Raw genomic sequence first — 22,113 nt, 5'->3', positions numbered from 1 at the left:
AAAGTGACAAAGTGAGTAATCTACATTTTATCGGAAGATGAAAGTTAATTTTTTTTTCTACAATATTTTCCTTCACTTTTGAGGACCATTGAAAACAGAATAAATAGTAACATCTGGAGTTGTGACTTTACTGTGCAGTATTATTAATTAAAGCCTCAATTTTTTGGTCTATATATCTTTTAAAAGGCATCAAATGGGTTAATGCTTTCATTAAAATGCTAGAGAAAGGAATTTCTCTTATGACATTTACTGCATTTGTTCATAATATTGACATGCTTTCAAGGAGATTGCTCCATCTTCAAAACACAATCTCCTGACCCATAATACTATCAGTGCCAAGTGATTCCAATCAGAATGTGAAGATATCAGAAATTTATTAACTTGATTTTATTAGAATTAGAGACCACAGGTTGCTCTCAAATGGAGTTGATCTTTGCCACTATCATATATATATTGTACTGGTAACAACTGATACTTTTTGTCCAAATGACATTCTTTGGGCACAGCACTTGTTGGAATTAAGAAATCTTACAAACCAGACTAACCTTGGGGCCTGGGCTACCATCCTTGCCAGAATCACCCTGGGGGAGAAAAAGATTGGATAAGAAAAGAAGAAAAATCAATGTAGATTTTTGGCGTAGTACATCCTGAGTGAACAACATGAAGTAGCAAAGAAATCTCAGTAAAAAGGACATGATTGTCCTAAACTAATTTTCAACTTGGTCAAAGCAAGTTATCCAACACGCATGTCGAATGCAGCAGAGTTTCACAGTGCCAATTGCTTGTTGCACTCCGTGGCAAGGACAGCATTGGAATTGCACAGATGGTATCCGGTAAAACACTTGCCTCAAATTGTCCACATTGCCCATCTCTAAATTCAGAAGCACAACATTCATACAACTAAAACAATATTTGAAACAATTGTCAGGTATTTTCTAGAGAGCTCTGAAGAGTTCTACATGAAGGGTTCTCTACGTATGATACTCTATTGTTAGCTGGCCCAGTAGGAGAAAAGTCATTAATTGCTTTCAGACAATGGGCGACAGTACATCCTTCAAATATGAACTCTACGATCGTGGGTTTGGAATTTGCTGCCTAAGGAGCCTTGATGAATTCTTACAATGCATCTTGTGAATGGTACATGCGGCTGCTATTGTTCTTCAGTGGTGAAGGGGGTGAATGTTTGTGGAAGGGCTGCCAATCAAACGGGCTGCTTTGTCCTTGATAGTGTCCAGCTTCTTGAGTGTTGTTGGAGTTGCACTGATCCAACAAAGTGGAGAGTATTCTATCACACTCCTGACTTGTACTTGTAGATGGTGGACAGGCATTGTGGAGTCAGGAGGTGAGTTACTCAATGCTGAATTTTTAACTTCTGATCTGCTCTTGTAGCCACAGTATTTATATGGCTAGTTCTATTCAGTTTTGGGTCAATGGTGACCTTCAGGATATTTACAGTGGGGGGATTCAATGATGGTAATTCCATTGAATATCATGGGGTGATGGTTAGATGATGTCTTGTTGAAAATGGTCATTGATGACATTTGTGTGGTACAAATGTAAATTTGCCAGCCCAAGCCTAGATCTTGTCCCGGTCTTGCTGCATTTGGACATGGACTGCTTTAGTATCTGAGGGTGTGTGAATGTTGCTGCACATCGTGCAATTATCAGCGAACTTCCCCACATTTGACCTTATGATGGAAGGAAGGTAATTGTTGAACAGCTTAAGATGGTTGGGCCTAAGGCACAAACATGAGGAACTCCTGGTACTGATAACTGACCTCCAATCACCATAACCATCTTCCTTTGTGCCAAGTATGACTTCAATTGATTTGATTTATTATTGTCATGTGTATTAGCATATGTTGAGAAGTATTGTTTCTTGCATGCTATGCTGACAGAGCATACCGATCATAAATAAGGAAGTGAAAGAGGGCAGAATGTAGCGTTACAGTCATAATTAGGGTGTAGAGAAAGATCAACTTAATGCAAGGCAGGTCCATTCAAAAGTCTGATGGCAGCAGGAAAGAAGCTGTTCTTGAGTCAGTTGGTACGTGACCTCAGACTTCCGTACCTTTTTCCTGATGGAAAAAGGTGGCTGCTTATTAATTAATTATGCTGGCAACACAGGACTTTCCCTGATTCCAAATGAGAGCCTACTTTGGCAGCTTCGAGAACACAAAGAAAATTCAAATAGCAGCAAATGGCAGACCACATAAAGCAAATAGCCTTTGGTCTATCCATGCTCAGCCAACCCTTGTCCAAGATCGGGGGAGTTAGGGTACAGTATAGGAGAATCGAAAGTTCTTTCCACATTTTAAACTGTGACAAAATCATAAAAATCTGGTATACCAAGGCAAGATTCCATGAATCAAATCAGTCAACTATTGTTTGATTAAAGGAATATTTTGATATGGGCTTGTGTTTATGTGGAATCGAGAATGCTAATACCTCACAGAGCTTTCACAGGCAATGCACAGAGGTGGGCTGAATATAAACCCAAGAAACAGATGCATAAAGACAAAACATTGATTCACTGTCACAGCCAATGTCTCAATTACTGCACCATGAATTAAACTGAACAAATACTTTGCTATTATATCAAAGCAAACAATGAAATTCATCCTGATTTGGGAGAAAAGTAATAACATTGCAGCAATTCAACTGGATTGGGAAAGGTGCAATTGTACACTGCATGAATGGTGTTAAGGGTAAGTGCCCGGATGCTCACCTTTTGTCCATGGAAGCCAGGAACACCAGTGACTCCTATAGAGCCCTACCAAGGTCAAAAATAAAAGACAACACATTAGATCCAAAACAGACAGTGGGTCCTTTAGTTTCTGTAAGGGTAAAATGTAGGTTATACTGGTGCCAAACCTTTGCAAAGCCTGGCCTATAGTTTCAATAATTTTGATTTCTTTCACATTATTCTGTCAACAATTTGAAAGAATTTAGGCATTTTACGAAACAGGTCCAAACACTGGATGGCTTGACCTGAAAGGCACACTTTTTGTCTTGCGCTTTGATTGAGATATGTGCCAGAGTGTTGTATTTCCATCTATGATTGAAAATTAGAGATAATATTAGATTCAAAGAGGAAGAAACATACAAATTGCAAGAAAAAGCAATTGGTCTGAGGATTGGGGGCAGTTTAAAATTCAGCAAAAGAGGACTGAGAGATTGCTTAAGTTGGGAAAATAGAGTATGAAGGTAAGCTGAAGGAACATATAAACTGACTGTAAAATTTCTACAGGTATGTAAAGAGAAAAAGATGGTCAAAAATGAATGTAGGCCCCTTATGGTTAGAAACAGGGAATTCATAACCGGGAATAAAAAAAAAGAGGAACTAAATTTGCACTTTGCTTCTGTCTTCACAAAGGAAGGCATGAATAATGTACCAGAAGCTCTGAGAAACACAAGTTTTAGTGAATAGGTGAAGAAAATCAGCATTAGTAGAGAAATGGTTTTGGGGAAATTGAAGGGATAGAAGGCGGATAAATCTTCAGCGCCTGATAATCTTCATCCCAGAGTACTTAAGGAAGTGGCCCTAGAAATAGTAGATCTACTTTTCCAAAATTCTTTGGACTCTGGAATGGTTCCTACAGATTGGAGGGTAGCTCATATAAGCCAACTATTTAAAAAGGGAGGTAGAGAGAAAACAGAGAAAGATAGACCAATGAACCTAACGTTGGTAGTAGGGAAGTTGCTAAGGTCCGTTATCAAAGATTTCTTAGCACAGCATTTGGAAAGCAGTGGTATAATCAGACAAAGTTAGGATGGATTTAGAAAAGAGAAACCATGCTTGACAAATCTACTGGAATTCTTTGAGAATATAACTAGTAGAATTGACCAGCACCTTCCTTGATCTCTCCACTGTCTGACTGGTCACAATCCCTATACTTATGAAAATCGAATGTTTACGTGCGTATTTCCAACATCGAATCTTGGATAAGCAGAATTTTCTCCATTTAGATATGAGAAGACCAAAGCCATTGTCTTTAGGTCCTGACCACAAACTTTCTTTGTTGGTTGCCAACTCCATCCTTCTCTACTGAGCCATTGTATGAGGCTGAAACATATCGTTCACAACCTTGACACCCTATCTAATGTCAAGCTGAACCTCTGATCACAATATCTACTCCATCAGCAAGGCTACCTACTTCCACCCATATCAGCCCTGGCTCTGATGTACCGCTTCATAGTCAGGCAATGTCTTGCTTTTAAAAAGCTTTTAGCTTGATTTTTCAAATCTCTCCATGGTCTCACCACCACCTCATCCCTGGAAGCACCTCCAATTCCAGCCTCTTGTACAACCCTGAGTAACACTCTCCCACCGGTGGCCGAGCCTTCAGTTGTATAGGCATGAATCACCAGAATTTGATCCTTAAACCTCATCTCTGCCTCACTACCTTTTTCCTCCATAAAGATGCGCAATTTTTTTGACAAGCATTTTGAAATGTGATTTGGTGTCAAGTCCTGATTGAAAATCTTTGTATGAAGCACCTTGGAGTATTTTACTATGTTAAACGTGCTATATCAAAGCAGGTTATTGTTGAAAACATAGAAAATTAATGGTACAGGAGGCATTTGGCTCATTGTGCCTGTGCTTTTTTTGGTTGAGTGATAAATATCGAAAGAACTCTTGTCCTCTTCAAAATAGTCTCACGGGATCTTTTACATCCAGCTGAGCGGGGCCTTGGTTTATTGTCTCATCTGAAAGATGCATAATTCCCTGGACCAAATGGGAGATCAAAGACATTTGTTCTCTCCTGGACTGCTATTGAAATGTGACACTATTAGAAATGAAAATCAGGACAGATGTGTAACGGGCAGTTGATCCAAGGTCTCCCCCTTTACAACACTGGTAAAAAAGTTAAAAGGTCTCCATACTGTGTAAAATAAATATATGGATATCTCTGTTAAGATAGCATATGTATTAATGGCTTGTCTGATAATATGTTTGTTTGAGTCAGGTTTCTGGTTTATTTTTTGAAAGTTGTGACTGCCGCATAGGGATGATATTAATGTTCATTCCTACATTTCCTGCCCTAAGTAGAATGTTCAACATCAGAACCATTTGACAATTTCATTTTATAACCACACAAACCTTAAGGTGCAGTAGCCTGAATTAAAGCAATTTTATTATAAGTAAAATTGTACGAATACTTTTTTTTTCGGGTATCATTCATGTAATTTTCTTGCTTTAAGTTATTCTTCCCCATGTTTGGTCTGCTTGGCCTTTATACTTTGGTTGCTGGAGGAATAGGTACATCCTTAGACTGTCACTAATAGGGGCCTGCTGTAATCCCAGCCTGCTGTACTGTTTCTGTAGCATAGCAGGCTGGGAGATTCTAGCGGAGGCTATTTCGCAGGCTCCCCGCTGGGCGCCATGGCTTCAGGGCATCTCCAGCAGCTGGATTTCTGGCACAGTCAGATGGGGATTCAAATGGGGATTTTAATGTATTTAAATATCATTAGCGGGCCCAGGATTGAAGCCTTTGGGCCCGCTAGCCTCTCACCCCCACCCCACCCCCGGGTTGGGTGCTAAGTGGATGCCCCCTGGGCATTGCCACTTTGGCACTGCCAGCCTGGGCCTCCTGGCACTATCCAAGAGGCAAAGTGCCAATGCCCAAGGGGCATCTTGGCACTGCCCACTGGGCATGGGGGCAGGGCCTACTGCACTTTGGGCTGAGTGAAAGAGGAAGGGAGGCCAGCAATCAAGGTTGGCCATTGGTGTGAGGTGGGGGGTTAATTGGGGGACTAGGGCTGCAGGAGAGGGGGGATGGTGTCGAGGCTGGCCAGGGCATGTTTGGGGGGCCAGCGATTGGGCCATATGATGGGGGAAGGGTCACACGGCCAGTGATATGGGAGCTTAGGGTTGGCCAGCAATTGAGCTGGCAAGTGATCGGAAGGCTGGTAGTGCGGGACCACTGTACATGCCCTAATCTTGGCACTGACAGATTGGCGCATGCATAGTGGCCCACTCAGCGCTGCGCTGTGGGAATAGGCCCAGTCCATTGATTCACGCTAGTGCGCTCAGCAGTGCACAGAATGTGGATGATTCATTTTGAAACTCCTGCTGAAAATATCAGCATGATTTACGTCAGTTTTTGCAGGAATTTGACACTTTGAATTTTTTTTTAAGAGAATCGTCCCAGAGTTCCTGTTGCTGGTCACCAGGAAGTATACGGGTCAAACAGGCATGATCTCTGTGTGGTGAAGTTGCAAGTTCCATTACGTTTGCTCCTGGAAATAGTCCTCCAACATGCGGCACTAAAGCATCGCAGCATTTATGTCTAGCCTTGCTGGATATGTACGGGATGGAGATTCATGTTACAGCACTGTTTTTCTAACCAGATTCCATCTGTGAGCTCACTCCTGCCTAAATGACTTCAGACTCTTCTCAAGAGGAAGTTGCTGATGAAGTTTGATTAAATCATAATGAAGAACATTAAGCAACTTCCTCTTATCAAACCTTGGCTTCCTTTTCAACATCACCAATCTCCTCGTGTCTGATTTACTGGTGAACTCGAAAACTGAATTTAAAAATCCTGTAATATCCAAATTAGATTGATTTGGTAACTTTAGGATAGTTCTACTGGAAAGATGTAATGGAATTTATCAGTAAGCATGCAATAGATTACATTATCGTGATGTAGCCATGTCAATGCCATGCTGATAGGTAGGATGTAGAAGAAATGCATCTTTCTATCACACAGTGTGACAATGGCAGGGAGACACTTTAGTGTATGAAAACAGTATTTTATTCTTCTAGTGTTGTATGCATTTGGTCTCCTTGACATTTGAGTAGTATTTTCAAAGTAAATCTTCTTGGCAGTGACAGTGGTACCTTGTTTTCTTGGCAGTCTAACAATACGGGCATGTCCAATTTCAGCAGTCATCTAGGAGAGAGCCAGTGTGTTTGATTGTCCATATGACTGTGTATCTGCTTGGTTTGGTTTGCAAGGCAGGCTAGACCCTGAAAATCTGTGGGCTGCAATCCCCACAGTTATTGAAACAGGCCATTTAGCCCACTAAGTCTGTGCTGGTGTTTCTATTCTACACAAATCTCCTTGCATTCCATCCAATTCATCTCAGTCATTTTTCTAATGTCTTTTTCTTGTTTCCTTCTGAAAGCATTTAAGCTGTCCGCTTAAGTACGTTCTGTGATAGCCAGTTCCATGTTCTAACCATTCTCTGAGTAAAATACATTTCTCCTCATTTCCTGCTTGGATTTATTTGTGACCATCTTGTATTTAAGGATTCTCCCAGAAGTGCAAACGCTCCCTCCATATTAACCCTGTTCAGGCCATACATAGTTTTTAAAACTTTCAAGTCACTCAAAGTCTTCCTTTTTTTAAAAAAGAGGACAAAGCCAAACATGTTCATTTCTTTCCCAGTAAATGTGAATTCTCAGTTTGGTACAATCCTTGGAAGTTGTTTTTGGATTTCCTCAAATGTTTCTTAATTATTCTTTTTATGGTACGGACACCAGAACTGTATATGATACTCTTAAGTATGGCTTGACCAGGGTCTTATACAAGTCTAACATAACTTTGTTACTTTGGAATTGTACGCCTTAGAAATGTTACCATGATGTGGAGATGCTGGCATTGGACTGGAGTGGGCACAGTAAGAAGTCTCACAACACCAGGTTAAAGTCCAACAGATTTATTTGGTATCATGAGCTTTCAGAGTGCTGCTCCTTCATCAGGTGAGTAGAGAGTTGGGTTCACAAACAGGGCATATATAGACACAAACTCAATTACAAGATAATGGTTAGAATTCGAGTCTTAACAGGTAATCAAGTCTTTAGAGGTACAGACAGTGTGTATGGAGCAAGGTTTAATTATAGGTTAAAGAGGTGTGAATTGTCTCAAGCCAGGACAGTTAATAGGATTTTGCAAGCCCAGGCCAAATGGTGGGGGTTACAGGTAGTGTGACATGAACCCAAGATCCCGGTTGAGACTGATCTTGGGTTCATGTCGCATTACATGTAATCCCCACCATTTGGCCTGGGCTTGCAAAATCCTAACTGTCCTGGCTTGAGGCAATTCACACCTCTTTAACCTGTACTCAACCCTCTGTCCACACGCACTGTCTGTATCTGCAAAAACTTGATTACCTGTAAAGACTCGTATTCCAACCATTACCTTGCGATTGAGTCTGTGTCTATATATGCCTTGTTTGTGAACCCAACTCTCCACTCACTTGATGAAGGGCCAGCGTTCTGAAAGCTTGTGATACCAAATAAACTTGTTTAACTTTAAGATGATAGCATGGTAAATTGCCTAGCGTGGTAGATTGCTTTGCTGGCCTGTGATGCTGTTTTTAATGATTTGTTCACCTGTATATCCCTAGATCCCTTTGTTCTTCCACTGCATTTAGTTTCTTAATTTTTAGGCTGTGGATGGTATTTTTATTTTTCCTATTAAGTTGCACCACCTCCCAGACATGTAAGTGAAATCTCATTTGCCACTTCATCGTCCAATTTGCATGTTTCCGGATGTCTTTTTGTCTTATGTTGCATGTGTCCTCAGTTAAACTTATACACCTATCAGATATCAGAAACAATGAGACACTGAGGACCTAAACAGGAAGCAAACCTACAAAAGGGATAGAAAATGAATGCTAGAAGTGTTAGGAATAAGACACCACAGGTGGAAGTTACTGTGGCAGGAATAGCAATCTGAAAAGCATGTTAAACCCCAGCGGATGGTAATGAGTACAACACACAATGATATAGAATGTTCAGAAAAGATAGAACAGACTTGAAAGGAGGTGGTGTAGCCTATAATCAGAGACACAAGGGAAGATAAAAATGCTGATCGCTGGGAGGCGGAAGCACTCACTCTGACCTGACATCTTCTGCATGAAAAGAATAAAGTATGGATACATCATAGAATGGCAAGTCTGATTAAGAAGACAGGTTCCCTTATGAAAAGAAAGAAGGGCAAGTGAGCTTCAATCAACGAAATGTAATTTGGGAATATCCGGAGTCCAACTGGATAATTGAAATGCATGACTGCTTCATCATTCCATGCGTCAGGGAAGATGTGAGGGCTTGGTAAAGGTAAGCGATCCAGGCACCATTTTGGAATTGGGAGTAATGGCACCCTTAGGGGGTGACCATGATTCCACTTGAAGTCAATTAAAAAGAGAAATGGGTGAGGCATGGAATGAATGGTGCATCCAATACCTCCCATTCTGCTCTTCTGCTGAAAGGGAATTTCAACACTTTGCGAGATGAACAGAGTGACCTAGAGGCACAAAGTGCTTTAAAGTGGGATTTAAAAAGTTCCTTAAAACAGCAAATATGATATTACCTGAGGGTAAATCACTAAGATAACAAAGGGGAAGCAAAAAAGTATTATTAATGAGGATGATTAGAACAGGGAATAAGTGGCTCTGAGCGATAGTTGAGACCAAGGCAACACCATGATTTGAACAGAACCTGGAGAATCATTTGAAATAGTGGAATATAAAATGATATAGGAAAAGGGGAGAGAATCAGAACTGATGATCTAGCACCAACATAGGTTAGATGGGCTGAAGGGCTTCATTTTACATTGTACTTTCTGTGATTGATGATTCACTTGCGATATCAGCATGCCAAGTCCTAATTGCTGTCATAGGAAAAGATTTACTAACATCTAAATTGTTAATTTTAAGATATGTGTCTAATTTCCCATACATTTAAGAATGAGATTGCTATCTTGTCACACTAGGTCATTTCAAATATTTATAAGATTTCAAACTGTCTGTCACATGTTTGCGAGTACTGTATTGGACTTTGCTGGGACAGTTCATTGTATCTCAACTAACAAAAATGATATTGAAGTAAATTGAAGGGTTTTTTTTTGAACAGCCGTGCTAATAAATGGACCTTAAAGTATTAAACTTAAACTACACTGAAGTCAATTCTTCAGTTTTATTGGTTCAGTCAAAACAAGCCAAATTTAGACTCTCTCCTGTTTTGTTCAGATTTGGCATGGACGAAAAGATATTTGGGACTTCTCCATAAATTCAAATGGGATATAAAGAAATGTAAGAGTGCCTACAAAGAGATATAGATACATTGACATCAACCCCTGTCAAAGTGCACATTATAGCGGTGCAAGGGAAGCCAGAGCAATGCAACCTCGGGTGGAGATCAATGTTGGTTGGTCACAATAGGGTTAAGTGGAGTCGGTAATATTTCAAAAAAACCTTAGCTGTTTGGCTCGTCATCATAGCAATAAACCTGTGTTTAGATTTAATGCACTTTGAAACATTAAAAGCTTGCAGTAGATTATTTCATAGATAGATTTTTCAGTTTATATTAGCACTTGATGTTCATCTCAATTCACTGACAGATCCAATCTTCTCATTACATTTGAATAGTTTTTTGAATGATTTCTAGTCTCCTCTGCTAATATTCCTTGCAGAAGGGATTTTGAGAGTGTTGCCAGTTTTTCTAATGCTCTCTTTTTTATTATTATTTCTGTTCAATTTTACCTCTCTGCAATCACTGATTTTACTTTGTGTAATAGCTCAGTTGAGCTGAAGCAACCAACTTCACTGGCAAATTAAGTGCAATGCTGACATATCTGAGACATCTTCCTCCTCATGGCATCCTTATTGTGTTGCTGTCAAGACTGCACCATTTCCCACTCTAACTCATTCTTTCCCAAGCTCTCAAAACTATGGACAAATGTCGGTGTTTTAAAACCTTGACTTGGAGACATTGATTTGCTAACGTAAAGGAAATGGTATCTCAATGAATCATGGAATCTCATGCCAATTTATTTTGATGGTAATGGAGGCTAGGGGGTGGGTTGGAAACAACATTTCAGTTAAGGCTTTCTGTAAAATTTTTAAAAGCTAGGCTTGCCTTTAAACAATTTCTGCAGCCCAAGAAGGGGAAAAATAAACCTCAAACAAAGCAATGAATACTTTTTTTCTTTCAGGACCTCTTTTGCTTTTATGGAAGGATTTCAGAGGCAAGCTTCCAATGATTGGTGGTTGGCAGTAAGGTAAGAATATACAACTGACATTCTTTACGATGTGGTAATGAAGAAATCTCATAAATCGTGCGTTGAGTTTATCAAAAAAAAAACTGGCAGCCGATTCTGATAACTGTAAAAGGTGCTGACAGAAGGTTCAGGAAGTCTGTCATCAAGTTACCTCAGAAACAGGAAAAGACCAGCGGCTCAGTGATCACAGCAAAACCAAATCCATTCATCAGCGACACATAGAAAGTTTTGCTCAGTATCAATCATATGGCAGTGATCTATTAAGCTTAGTGTGGGTTGGAGTAGAAACTGTATCCTCTGTACATGTTTCAAATTTAAATTCCAAAGTTTTGCCAACATTGAAATGGGAAGACCAGTAACTTTTTCTTTTAAAAGAAAGTGTTTCTGTTAACACAAAAGACCTGAAGAAAAACTTAAACCAGCCCAAATATTTTAACTTGAAGTTCATATAATGGAGAAATTAAGCATATGATACACCATAAAATTACACTTTGTCTTGTCTAAATAGACTACAATTGCGGACATAACTATGTACTAATTCCTGAAATACAGTAGCCTGTTTCTTTCAGAGCCTGGGTCAAATGTTGGCAATAAACAGTTTGATTGCTTATCCAGTATTGGTATAACAATATTTTACCTTTTGTCCTGGCGGCCCCTGGGGTCCCTAGGAAAACAAAGACACAATAAGGCATTACTACCGAGGTGATAACAGCATAAATGATCAATCTTCAAAATCTAACCACGTGTTTCAATGGAAATTCTCATACTGCTTAAATGTTAAGGACGCAGAAACCTAAAGATTACATTCCTACCGATGCTCCAGGGAGAAAAACTATTTGTCCTGTGAATAAAGCCAGCTACTGAAATGTGATTTTGGTTATAACTTTGCCCATTGGAATTCAAAGAAGTGACATGCTCAGTTCACCAAAGATGCCTAATCCATTCCAGTTGGATTCGAGTGGCAGCTTGCGACAGTGCACTCTTGTTTGTCAAAGTGCTGAATGAACTGCTGTCGTATTTTTCTTGTTAATGAGGGAAGCATGGAAGACATTTGGTTAAACAGTAACATATGCCAGTCTTCGCTACGACTCGAGTCTAAATTAGATACAGTAGATTCTTATTTGCCAGTTATCTACGGAGGCTGTTGATTTCTGATAGCACTCAAAAAGGCCTTCAACTGAATGCAGTTACTTTCCTCTCAGTTTTGACAGAACTAACCATTTTACCAGATCTTGAATGAACCTGCTTTCATTAACTTTGCTATTTCCAGCAGTAAGAATTCACAAGCCTCATGAAAACTGCACTGTGCAGTTTAATAGTTACCATCCACCTGCTGCACATACTGCAGAATCTCACATTTGTGTGGGAATGAAACAGTCGACGGGAGATAGCACAAGTAGCCCAATTTTGCTGAATAAAGATTGTTAATCAGGGGTTCGGAGTTTGATTGTGTGGTTGCAAAATTCTACAGATAATCCAGGAGAAAAATGATCCTTCCTTGGCTCCTGAAGGGAAATACTACAGCCATTTATTTCTTCTTTTGAAAAGAAACCACGGTTTGTGAGGTGGGATAAAGAAATCAAAAACATGTTGTTCCTCAATGTAATTCCCTCAAAAGGTTGATGAAGGTGCCTCTTTAAGTGGACATCTGTTTCTGGCTAAAATAAGAGAGTTCTATTGCAATACTAATGTTACGAAAGAAGCCAAGTTCCAAGGTGAAGCCTTGGTACATTTGGCAACTTTTTTTTTTGTTGCAAGCCAGCTCCTTCAAAAGCTCAGAATTCAGTGTCAGAATTTAATGGGTGATGAGCTGGCTTCGTGAAATATTGGGAATGATGCTGCTGGAAAACAAGAAGGGTGGTGATCAGCTGCACAGGGAACAACTGATGGAACCAGTTGCATTTTTGATTGATAACCAGCACAGTCCCTGTCAGTGGAGCGCATCATCATTTCTGAAAGGAAATCTCTCAATGTCTGGGTCACACTGGATTGCCCTAATACTACTCAGTGTCAGACAATGGCATTAATGCTTAATAAAAATAGGGGTTGATTTTCTGACCTTGCCTTGCCTGGCACAGATTGCGCTAATCCCGGAAAATAGCGTGTGGGCCTAAAAATCTGGTGCCAAATGGTTTGTAACCATCCCGATTCCTTTCTAATGGTGCAAACCAGATCACGCCCTTTGACTGATTAGCATATTCAATGTGGTATTTAAATTTGCTTAGCCCATTCGATGCCGGAATGTCCCAGCTCCAAGGATATTCTGATCTTCAGACGTAGTGCGAAATCGGTGAGAATCACTACTGGCCAGGCACGATGGCCACACTGGGGGCCTCAGGGGCTGGGTAGTCAGGGACAAGGATGGGCAACGTCCATCTGGTAGTCTGGCAGCGCGCAAAGGTGAAATATTTGGAATATAAACGTGTAATGGGGAAAAGCTTAGATGAAGGCTGTCATTTCAAAAGAAAACAGCATCAAGTCTTACGATGGTGACCCACTCAAACATGTAACAGCCATCAGATTGCTATTGGTGGAATTCAGTTCTCAGCTAAACCACTGAATGGATCCCAATGGAATCTGAGCACCGATCCTGGCTTTAAACATGGGAATAGATTGGTCTTGCTAGAGAAATGGAGCAGAAAATCTGGCAATCTGCTCCCTGTCTAGCCCATTTTGGAGTGCTTTTACTGTCAATCATAGAAATATCCAAGGCCATAGACATGGTAGGATATCTGCAATGCACTGAGATGAACCATTGTGCAAATGCAGCACTGAACCGACTGCATCTGTCCCTGATGAATAAGATTCCAGGATATTTGAGTCAGACACTAGAAGGCACAGCAAGAACTGTGACAGTGAATAGCCAGTAGCTTAGAATAACAGGATAAATGGGAATACATTTCAGCCTAATGCAAGTTGCATACGTTCATGCACATTAGGAGCAGGAGCAGGCCAATCAACCCTAGAGCTGGCTCCACCATTCAATACAACTATGACTGATCTGATTGTAACTTCAATCCCACATTCCTGCCTACCCCCGATAAACTTTCACCTCCTATTGATCAAATCAACCTAATTTTTCCTTAAAAATATTCAGACTCTACTTTCGAGGAAGATTTCCAGAGACTCTCAATGCTCAGAGAAAGGAACTCTCATCTGTCTTAAATGAGTGACCCCTTATTTTTAAACAGTAATCCTCTAGTTCTAGATTCTCTGACAATAGAAAATACCCTCTCCACATCCACCCTGTCAATATCCCATAGGATCTTCATGGTTTCAATCAAGTCACTTCTTAACTTCAAACTCTAATTGATAGAGATCTACCCTATCCAATCTTTCCTCATAAGACAGATGCAGTAATGTTTTTATGTACATGTGCAAAAATGAATACATAAACTAAGTTTTACTCAAGTTAAGACCTTGAAATAATATAATCAAAATAATCATGGGTTGACCAGTCAATAACATGTTTTTTCTTTTCTAATTAAATTTACCAAAACGATTTAAATTCCAGATGCTTTTCATAATTGTTTGATATCTTTTTTTAAATTCATTCGTGGGACATGGGCATTGCTGGCTAGCCAGCATTTATTGCCCATCCCAGTTGCCCGAGGGCAGTTGAGAGTCAACCAAATTGCTGTGGCTGTGGAGTTACATGTAGGCCAGGCCAGGTAAGGATGGCAGTTTTCCTTCCCTAAAGGACATTAGTGAACAAGATGGGTTTTTCCTGACAATCGACAATGGTTTCATGGTCATCATAGATTCTTAATTTCAGATTTTTTTTATTGAATTCAAATTCCAACATCTGCCAATGCGGGATTCGAATCCAGGTCCACAGAACATTAGCTGAGTTTTTGGATTAATATTCTAGTGGCCATCACCTCCTCTAAAAAGCACAATCGCCTCTTCCCATCATGTTTTTGAGCTAAACTTTTCCCATCAATACATGTTACTTAGCAACACACCAAAATCAATAAAAAGCCAAACGTCGCTGTGCAAGATTACTAATTAAAGCTTTAGTGGTCTTAAAATGTTATACTATCATTGACACCTCAGCCAACAAAAAGCCAGAGTATTTCTCCTAATGAATTTAACAAACTAATAAAATAAATGGCTTAAACATTCATTAAAATGCACATAATTAAACATCATAGAAATGCTATTCTTCACATTAAGTTGAAGCAGCAAAATAAAGTAATTTGATAGTGACAAATGGACTGTATTAGTTTTATGACAAACAATTAGATTTTGGTTATATAGGTTATCCAGTAATTGGGAAATATTTACTTCATTGCTATCACTTATAAAGTTCAGTATTTCTGATTCTGCACCTTCGCACACAATTCAAACCTGAGAGTTAATTGACATATATTGATCACAAGGAAGGGAAGAAAGGATGTTATTATCGGAGGCATGATGGCAGAGTGGTTAGCACTGCTGCCTCACAGTGCCAGGGAGCCGGGTTCAATTCTGGCCTTGGGTCACTGTCTCTGTGGAGTTTCCACTTTCTCCTTGTGTCTGTGTCGATTTCCTCCAAGTGCTCCAATTTGCTCCCACAATCTCAAGATATGTGGGTTAGGTTGATTGGCCATGATAAATTGACCCCAGGTTCAGGGGGATTAGCAGAGTAAATGTGTGGGGTTACGGGAATAGTGTCTGGATGGGATTGTGGTTGGTACAGACTCGATGGGCTGAATGGCCTCCTTCCATTCTGCAGGGATTCTATGATTCTAAGTCTCAAAATCAAAGAATAATAATTTCAGGAAAGTCTTAAGAAGAACATTTTCATAAATTAAAAATGTTCAATAAATATAAGAAATAATATTTTGTTTCTTTTAGATGACCTGCATTAATTTTACAAGCTGATCAAAATCAAATTGAGTCAACTGGATGGCAGTGACTTCAACATCCTACATGAAACAAGAACTGTTCATCCCAATCAACCATGTACCTTCCATACACCATATAGAGATCATTTCTCATAGAATCTGGGCCCCACATATTTAATCTCCAAAGGTTGGGTGGGGTGAGGTGGGAATCATATATCCCAAACATTACCAAGCAAAAAGTCACTACATTCAGCCACTATAAACAGGGAGAATTTCCCTTGCCACTTTCCCATGACCTGAAACATCTTCCCATCCAACCAATGTAATACAAGTCTTTTCACTCACCATTAATCCTGTTTCACCTCTTGATCCTGTTTCCCCCTAAAATCAAAACATGAATCAAACAGTAAACTTCACTCATATTTACATTCAGTAAGTAGCTATCTTGAAAACTTGATGTCTTTCAGTAACATTAAGTGTTTTCTTCAATGTTATGACACATGTTCCCCCTCTTGCTCTATTCTATCTCACTAGACCATGGAAGAGCACTTGTCTCAGCTTTCTTTCAATGCTGCTCTGAAAGGAGATGCTAAGGCCTACAGGAGATGAGCCATGGAGCTGGTCTGTGAATTTCCCTTCCTCCATCTTAAGAAATATCTGATCATTGTAGGACACCTTCCTTTGGCTGCATGGAGCCTATGTCCTACTTCTCCATGGTGCAGTCCCTTTAAAACATTCAAAGAAAACCAGAATATGAAGTACTGAAGGTAATCCAATGAATTCTTACAGGTGCTCCTGGCATCCCTCGAGGGCCATCCTTTCCTGTGTCACCTGGAGGACCACGTGGGCCTGGAGGACCAGGAGGCCCTGGTGGGCCAGGTGGTCCAGCTTGACCTTGATCGCCCTGGAGATTGGTGAAAAAGTGTGTGAATAAAAATAAAGTGCATTAGATAGTCAGCTTGGTTAGTTTTATTTACAATGTCAAAGTTTCTAGGGAAGGTACCTTTAGATTTCATATTCAATGATAACTAATTATAATTAAATTAAAATTCTATTGCGTGATGACACAAAGAAATTCAAGTCCACAACAAATACGTAATTATTTCAAATTGCAATGCAAGTAAAGAAAATCAAGGAAAAGTAAGAATAATATTTACAGTATAGAATGCAAAGAAGAATTCTACAAGTACTAGCACTACCTTCATGAGACGTCGCTTAATAAACTGCTGATCAGCCGAGAGGAACCCATGATTGACTCTTGGGTAAGGAAACGCCATCTGATCAGGCAAGGAAAGTCAAAGTTTGGAGGTCAGAGGTCAGAAAGGTGAAGGAGTGGCAAGGGAAGGTTTCAAAAGAAGGAGGAGAAACAGTTAAGAGCAGCAAGTTAACATTTCTGTCAACTACATACAGTTCAGGCTTTTGGCTATGAAATCCATGACCTATCAATACCAATATATGAACACAATATTATTAAGCAAAGAAAGCAGAAACTGATGGGATTAATAATCCAATCTTTGATCCATATGTCTGTCATCAAATAGACTAAATGTTCAGCTGTTAGATATCAACCCTAATCATCTGCCTTGCTTTCTGTCTAGCTTTTTATTCATCTAATATATTTATCTCCAAATCCTAACATCAAAAAATCTGGAAATTAATGGTAACATACGATTAGCTAAATTTTCCAATTGCCGTTGTTAGAAGGGGACTTGTGTTTTGTTTAAACATACACGAGGAAGGCACCGTATGTCTCCTTTTCCTAGTCATATTGCTCGCTGAAATTTAAAATTGGGGCTTCTTATGAGCAAGTGAAGAAGGAAGTGTAATACTGCAAGGCATGGTGAAATGAGCGGAGAGCCCTGCTCTTGTGACACATCAATACCACAACAATGGTATTTTTTAACATATTTGTTATCAAACAGAAAATCTAAGCTAACATATCTTGTATCCCATCACTAAAATACTTAAGTGATGCTGAAAGTCCAACCAAAATATTCATCACCAAAAAGTGTGGTGCATAGCTGCAGTGATGCCAAAAATAGTCACTGTTTATCTCCTCATATCATTTTTTTCAATTTAATAAGTCCTTCTCTTATATCTGGATGTATACTTTTGGTAGTCTGATAACTTTTGAGGTCTCAATGTCACAGCTCACTGTGTCAGTTAACTGGTAGATCAGCATGGATTCCATATACCAAACCATCAGAGTTTACAGCAATGCATTCAGTCAGACATTGGTCCAGCATACTAATCCTGTGCTTAATTAAACAAAACGATGACTCCAAGTATTACAGTAAACGAATTTTACCCTTAGATCCTGCTATCAAAGATATATTGGTGTCAAACAACCAGCCAATTGAATGGGAACATTTTATTTTCATCTTCAAGGGGAAGGGTGCTCAAAACCAAATCATGCCTCGTGATTAAAAGAGTTATTTTATCAAGATCATGACTGTTTCAAGGATCAGAAGTGGAATAGTCAGACACCACTCTTCATCCCACGTGAAGTAAAGCTTATTTGAATGCAATATCTGCTGAAACTAAAATCATTTCATTTGTACACATTCTCTTGATTTGAATCTAGAACTGATCAGTCTCTTTGTAGAAAGGTCACTCTGCATGATGACGTTTCCTGTTTTGTTTCCTGGGGTGAATGAAAATCCAGTTAGTCTGGCACAACTTTTTTTCACTTTATCTTTGTTTACTCTTCACTGTGTCTCCCTCTCCTGAATCCCTTCCTAAACCTCAGGTGGACCCACATGGCTCATGGCCTGTAAGGTGAGTCTGTCACAATTGTCGCTCTTTAGAGGCTGTCAGTCATGTTTGGTAAAGCAATCAGTTAGAGCACTGAGGGTAATAAAATCGTGAAATACTGTGAATGCTGGAAATTTGAAACAAAATCGGAATGTGCTGGGAATACTCTGCAGCTCCAACAGCGTCTGTCAAAAGAGAAACAGAGTTAATGTTTCAAGTCAGATATGACACTTCAGACACCAAAGAGTCATATTCAACTCAAAATGTCAGTTCTGCTTCTCAAGACATTACAGGTGTTTGGAGGAGAGAACTTCTCTGCTGTCACTATTTCTTCTTCTTGCTTTTGCTTGTAGATAATGGTGGGGTGGGGAAAGTTGGGAGAGAAATTCCATCCCCTTTTGCAGTAGGTGGAAATGTTGTTGGTGGTGGCGGGGGGGGGGGGAAGTGGTGTGAGGTGGGGGGGGTCTCAAAGCTGGGGGGAGGGGCAGTGGGGGTGGGGGCACCTTTTAAAAACAACGTCCTGATCTCTCAGGAACCTGTTGCTGGTGCCAGGTGGAGGTTGTGGGACACACCTCCTGGTTTCCACACCCCAATTCGAGTTGACACTCAAAAAAAATTATAAAATTCCTCCTGACAGGTGGGTAAAGCTTTCTTTTAAACATCTTGATTAAATTCGCTGTGCTGGGAATACTATTTATTTCTTTGGACTTCAATCCTATTTCATATATGCTAATACTAAAGAAGAGTTTCCCTTCATAGAATCCCCACAGTGTAGAAGGAGGCCTTTCAGCCCATCGAGTCTGCACCAACCACAATCCCACCCAGGCCCTAATCCCGTAACCCCACATATTTACCCTGCTAATCCCCCTGACACTAGGGTCAATTTAGCATGGCTAGTCAACTTAATCCACACATCTTTGGACTGTGGGAGGAAACCAGAGCACCCGGAGGAAACCTACACAGAGAATGTGCAAACTCCACACAGACAGTGACCTGCGGCTGGAATTGAACTCAGGTCACTGGCGCTGTAAGGCATCAGTGCTAACCACTGTGCCACTCTTTAATTTTAAAGGCTCTTTTTATTGAATTAGCTTCATTGTTAATAACTGATTTTATATTGGTCATTGAGAGTGGGATTTGAAATCCCCATCCAAATTCAACAGAGTTTTGGCTGTGTTCCAAATTTTCTGGTTCAGCCGACAACAACGGCCACTGCTGGCAGGACTGGAAAATCCCGGTCTAAGTCTTATTCAATGGACATAATTACAGTAGTATGCTGGTTGAGGTCTGACTGAGCACACACACATAATCCACAAACCTTGACAGTGAGGATCTGATTACTGTGCAGAGCCGCCACTGTGGGGGACCCCGGTAAACCCTGGGAACACAACACAGTATAGGAACAAACAAAAAAACACAACAACACAGCACAAGGTTTCTACATTGCAACATATAACAGGGCATGCCAACTTGTCACTTTCTCACTGTTATCACTGGAATATCACAGTATCATTTACACCACCACTGGAAACGAGCCAAGATTCTGAAATAACTTCCCCAAAAATGGCCAAGAGTCTTTTGTCGTAGTTATTTTGTGTCAGTTTCACTTGTGCCATTTTCTTAATAGATCTCTTTACTGGGTTGAAATTATGCTGCGTGGCATGACAGCCTTAACTATCCCAAGCTAGGAGGGAAAGTAAATAAACCTGGCTTCCTGTTTCTGATTGACCAATGCTAGGAATGCATGCGTATATGTCAGGTGAGGCCAAAATTAGAATGAGTTTTCGCATTCCCCATGATCAAACAGCAGGCCAACACATTAAAGGTATGATTTAAAATGTAATCTTGCGGTTATGGAATAAAAAATAAAAACCAGACTAGACATGGAATAGGCAGATGATCCGATGCTGTCAATTTCCTGATTGAGGGCTCATTCTACAATCTAGACTCACACACAAAGAATGTATCAGGATACCTAGCGACAGTCATCTTGTTTGAGTTGATACCTTCAAGTGAGCAATGGACAAAAGGGAATCAAAGAGGTATGATTGGTGGCTTCAACAATGGCATTTTGTGAAGGAATGCCAAAAGGCTTTGAAAAATAATTTACACTGCTATGCGTATAACTTTGCTGTATTACAAGCATCTCTCAAATAATAGGCAACTTTTCATAGCTGTGCTTTCAGAACTTTGCTCTCCATAAGGCAACAAAGCCCCTTTCCAAATGTCACAAGAAGATCAACATTAATATTTGGAGTCATCGACGGGAGGGTTGGGACGTTCATTTCAGAATCTCGGCATTGTCCCTTGCCTAAAGTTTCTCATCAAACTTGTTTACAAATGATGTTTCAATAAAATGTGTAAAGTTGCAGCACAGAACAGCATTTCTCATCAATGGCTCCAGATTATATCAATCTTAATTTGAGTATCAAGTCTATTTCTATCGCAAGATTGTTTTAGGTCATTGACCCAGGACATGTATTCCAGAGACAAAGCAAACGTTAGCTAAAAACCTATATTCCTTTTTTATTTGTGGCCCTTGTTTTCCAATGGAGACAATTAAGATTGTTCAACAGTTACAAAAATTATCTTCAGCATCACTCAGCTAGGCTAGTTTGCCATTATAAGACACCGTGGTGTATGGTATTCATTAAGTTAACATTAATTATTCACAACATGGTGTAAAATATTAACAATGGCATTTCTTGATAACTTATTTTCAGTCATGGCCATTTTTCATCTTGCTTGCTGAACTTTGTATAGGTTGCCCTTCTTGTATAGATGCCTGGAACATGCTGTTACAGGAGATAATGTAAGCAGGCATATCGGTAACATTTAAGAGGCATTTGGATGGGTAAATGAATAGGGAGGGAATAGAGGGATACAGACCGAGTTAGGACAGAAGATTTTTTTGTAGCTTAATTAGGGCACGGGCTTGGAGAGCTGAAGGGCATGTTCCTGCGCCGTACTTTTCTTTGTTCTGATTTTTGTTCTTAAAAACTATCTTGTAAAACAGATGTTCCAATTTTGATGCATCAGGAATAGAAAGTTCATCTTATACAACAGTAATCATAAATTATTTCACGAAATATTCCTAATTTTTAATCTGCTTTAAACATTTTTAACCATTGAAAGTTCAGTGAGAAAATTGGAACTTTGTAGTAGATTAGATTAAGTCCGCCTAGATCTAAAAATAGATTTTTAGCATCCATTTTGCACGGAGGAACAGCTTGGCAGTTTTCAGTTTAGCAATTATCTATCATTTATTTCAAGGCAAATCAAAAAGAAGCAAATCTTTATCAAAGAATACACTTTTTACAATTTTTGTGGTTACCCTTCAAAGTGAATGAATGGATGAAAGGATTTTTTTAAAAACAACTTTTCTAATGTTGTTATATTCTATTTCCTTCTCCTGCACTTGATTTCCTTATAGAATGGACCAAGTTACTTGTGGATGCCCCCTTGCGGAGCCTGTTGTATAATGCCTTCTACAGTAGGAGGGTGGGTGGGGTTTGATT

At 39.7% G+C, this 22,113-nt stretch overlaps 1 protein-coding gene across 1 annotated transcript in view; it reads right to left on the bottom strand.

Moving 5' to 3' along the window:
- col25a1 (collagen type XXV alpha 1 chain) overlaps positions 1-22,113 on the bottom strand; it is a 168,458-nt gene that overhangs the window by 135,547 nt on the left and 10,798 nt on the right. Inside the window, exons 3-8 of the mRNA XM_080190193.1 lie at positions 17,041-17,118; positions 16,629-16,745; positions 16,187-16,222; positions 11,650-11,676; positions 2,729-2,773; positions 546-581 (exon numbers count right to left, since the gene is read on the bottom strand). Coding sequence (XP_080046319.1) covers positions 546-581; positions 2,729-2,773; positions 11,650-11,676; positions 16,187-16,222; positions 16,629-16,745; positions 17,041-17,118 — 339 coding nt within the window. The remainder of the gene's footprint in view (positions 1-545; positions 582-2,728; positions 2,774-11,649; positions 11,677-16,186; positions 16,223-16,628; positions 16,746-17,040; positions 17,119-22,113) is intronic.

Source organism: Carcharhinus amblyrhynchos, chromosome 1, assembly GCF_965287045.1.
Source record: "Carcharhinus amblyrhynchos chromosome 1, sCarAmb.v2.hapA, whole genome shotgun sequence".
Lineage (NCBI taxonomy): Eukaryota > Metazoa > Chordata > Chondrichthyes > Carcharhiniformes > Carcharhinidae > Carcharhinus > Carcharhinus amblyrhynchos.
The sequence above is the reverse complement of the archived record's forward strand: the minus strand, read 5'-3'. Positions and strand labels throughout refer to the sequence as shown.